The sequence below is a fragment of the Lycorma delicatula genome, chromosome 11, assembly GCF_047948215.1.
Source record: "Lycorma delicatula isolate Av1 chromosome 11, ASM4794821v1, whole genome shotgun sequence".
Lineage (NCBI taxonomy): Eukaryota > Metazoa > Arthropoda > Insecta > Hemiptera > Fulgoridae > Lycorma > Lycorma delicatula.
Genome location: NC_134465.1, coordinates 2,987,850 through 2,989,892, shown reverse-complemented (window position 1 = coordinate 2,989,892; position 2,043 = coordinate 2,987,850). Strand labels below are relative to the sequence as shown.

Genomic DNA, 2,043 nt, shown 5'->3' with positions numbered 1-2,043 from the left:
GTCATCTTCAAATACGATCCATCTGCTGGTTCATCATTTCATATATATTTGTACGTATATTGTATTGTATTGTATTGTATATATTATATTGTACATATAAACAGTACATATATAATGTACTGTTTATACATATATATATATATATATATATATATATATATATATATATATAAACAGTACATATATACATATATATATATATATATATATATATAAATATATATAATTTTGCTTTGAAATTTAAATGCCCCGAAATTGTGTAATGGCACGCGATTAGTTATAAAAAAAATCATTCTTGAAGCCACTATTTTGAGTGTAAAATTCCAAGGTGAAGTTGTACTTCTACCACGGAACCCAATGATTCCAGATTTGAGACATAATTATACTAATCACGGATGGCTACGAGAGCGAGCTATTTTAGCCGCAAAAAATTTAGATGTTGACGTTATCAATTTTAAAATACAACAGTCATTGCCTGGTAATGAAATTACATTCAAATCGAATGACACTGTTGTTGATCCTGACGAAGTCGTCAACTATCCTGTAGAGTTTTTAAATTCACTAGATTTACCTGGAATGCCACCACATAATTTGCGATTGAAGATCGGCTCACCTATAATTTTGCTTCGAAATTTAAATGCCCCGAAATTGTGTAATGGCACGCGATTAGTTATAAAAAAAATCACGGGCAACATTCTTCAAGCCACTATTTTGATTGGAAAATTCCAAGGTGAAGTTGTACTTCTACGACGGATCCCAATAATGATTCCTTCAGATTCACCTATACCATTCAAACGTTTCCAATTTCCAATCCGCTTGGCATTTTCTCTGACTATAAATAACTCACAAGGCCAAACAATGACAATTTGTGGCTTAGATTTAGAAAATCCGTGTTTTTCTCACGGCCAATTATATGTTGCGTGTTCCAGAGTCGGAAAACCATCGAATTTGTTCGTTTATACTCCTCATGGATTAACCAAATATATTGTAAATATAATGGCATTACGATGAATTAAGTTTTTGTAAATTAAAAAATATATGTTATAAAATAGTTTGAGTGTAAACTTTTTCACCTTTAATTAAAACAAGTTTAAGTTTTTATTTAATACAGCATCTACATTTCACTTCGCTCATACAGTATACACATACTCACACGCTATCGATTGGTCGAATTGTGATAAATGTACATGTAATGACGATAGATATTGTAATATCTTCTTAATAATAATTTTCATCAAAACGGTCCAGATTGTTACAGCTTATTCAAAAAAGTTTGAAATTTTTTCGAATTAAAGACGTGTGTACAACAACGTCTGTCGGGTCCGCTAGTATATATATACACACACACACACACGATACGTCTAGTCCTTTCATCCAGAGGTTCCGGTTCGCATATGGGTTAGGCAAAATATTTTTCACACGATAAAAATTTCCATCTGGGCTAATGATCATAGCAGTTGACCCAAAACCTAAAAAAAAAGAATTTATATACGAGCGTTTCTCTAAAGTAAAGACCGTTTCATTGTAAAAAAAATTATTCTGAAAACTTCAAAAATATTTTTTATTTCCCTTAAACTGCATATATTATACTGCTTCTCTATATAATCACCACACGAATTAAAATATTTATTGTAACGCTATGTCAATTTCAATATAAACTGACATAGTATTCCTTCATCGTATTCTTCTGCCGCCAGTCCATTTAGCCACTGATTAGCATCAATTTTAAGTTTACGGTCACCCGCGAATTGCTAACCGCTCAAAAATTCTTTCAATTCCAAGAACAAATGGTAATCAGAAGAAGCTAAGTTCGGAAAATATGATAAGCGATAGGAAATTTCCTATCCAAATAAGTAAATAAGATATATTTTGATAAAAGTAATATTTATGGAGATATAACGGATCGAAAAATACACATGGCCGAAATTTTGTAATTTGGAAGGTATTTAATTCCTGATTTTTTTCTAACTTTAAAACTTTATTACCAAAAGCTTTACCAAATATTAATTTGATTCCTGTAACCGAACTTCAGATATAAATTTT

The 2,043-nt window shown here is 30.6% G+C and overlaps 1 protein-coding gene across 1 annotated transcript; it reads left to right on the top strand.

Annotated features, from left to right (window-relative positions):
• Nucleotides 1-357: 357 nt before the first annotated feature.
• On the top strand, nt 358-1,011 carry LOC142332441 (ATP-dependent DNA helicase Pif1-like). Its single transcript, XM_075378886.1, has one exon. It carries the CDS (start codon nt 358-360, stop codon nt 1,009-1,011), a length of 654 nt encoding a protein of 217 aa, XP_075235001.1.
• The last annotated feature ends 1,032 nt before the right edge of the window (nt 1,012-2,043 follow it).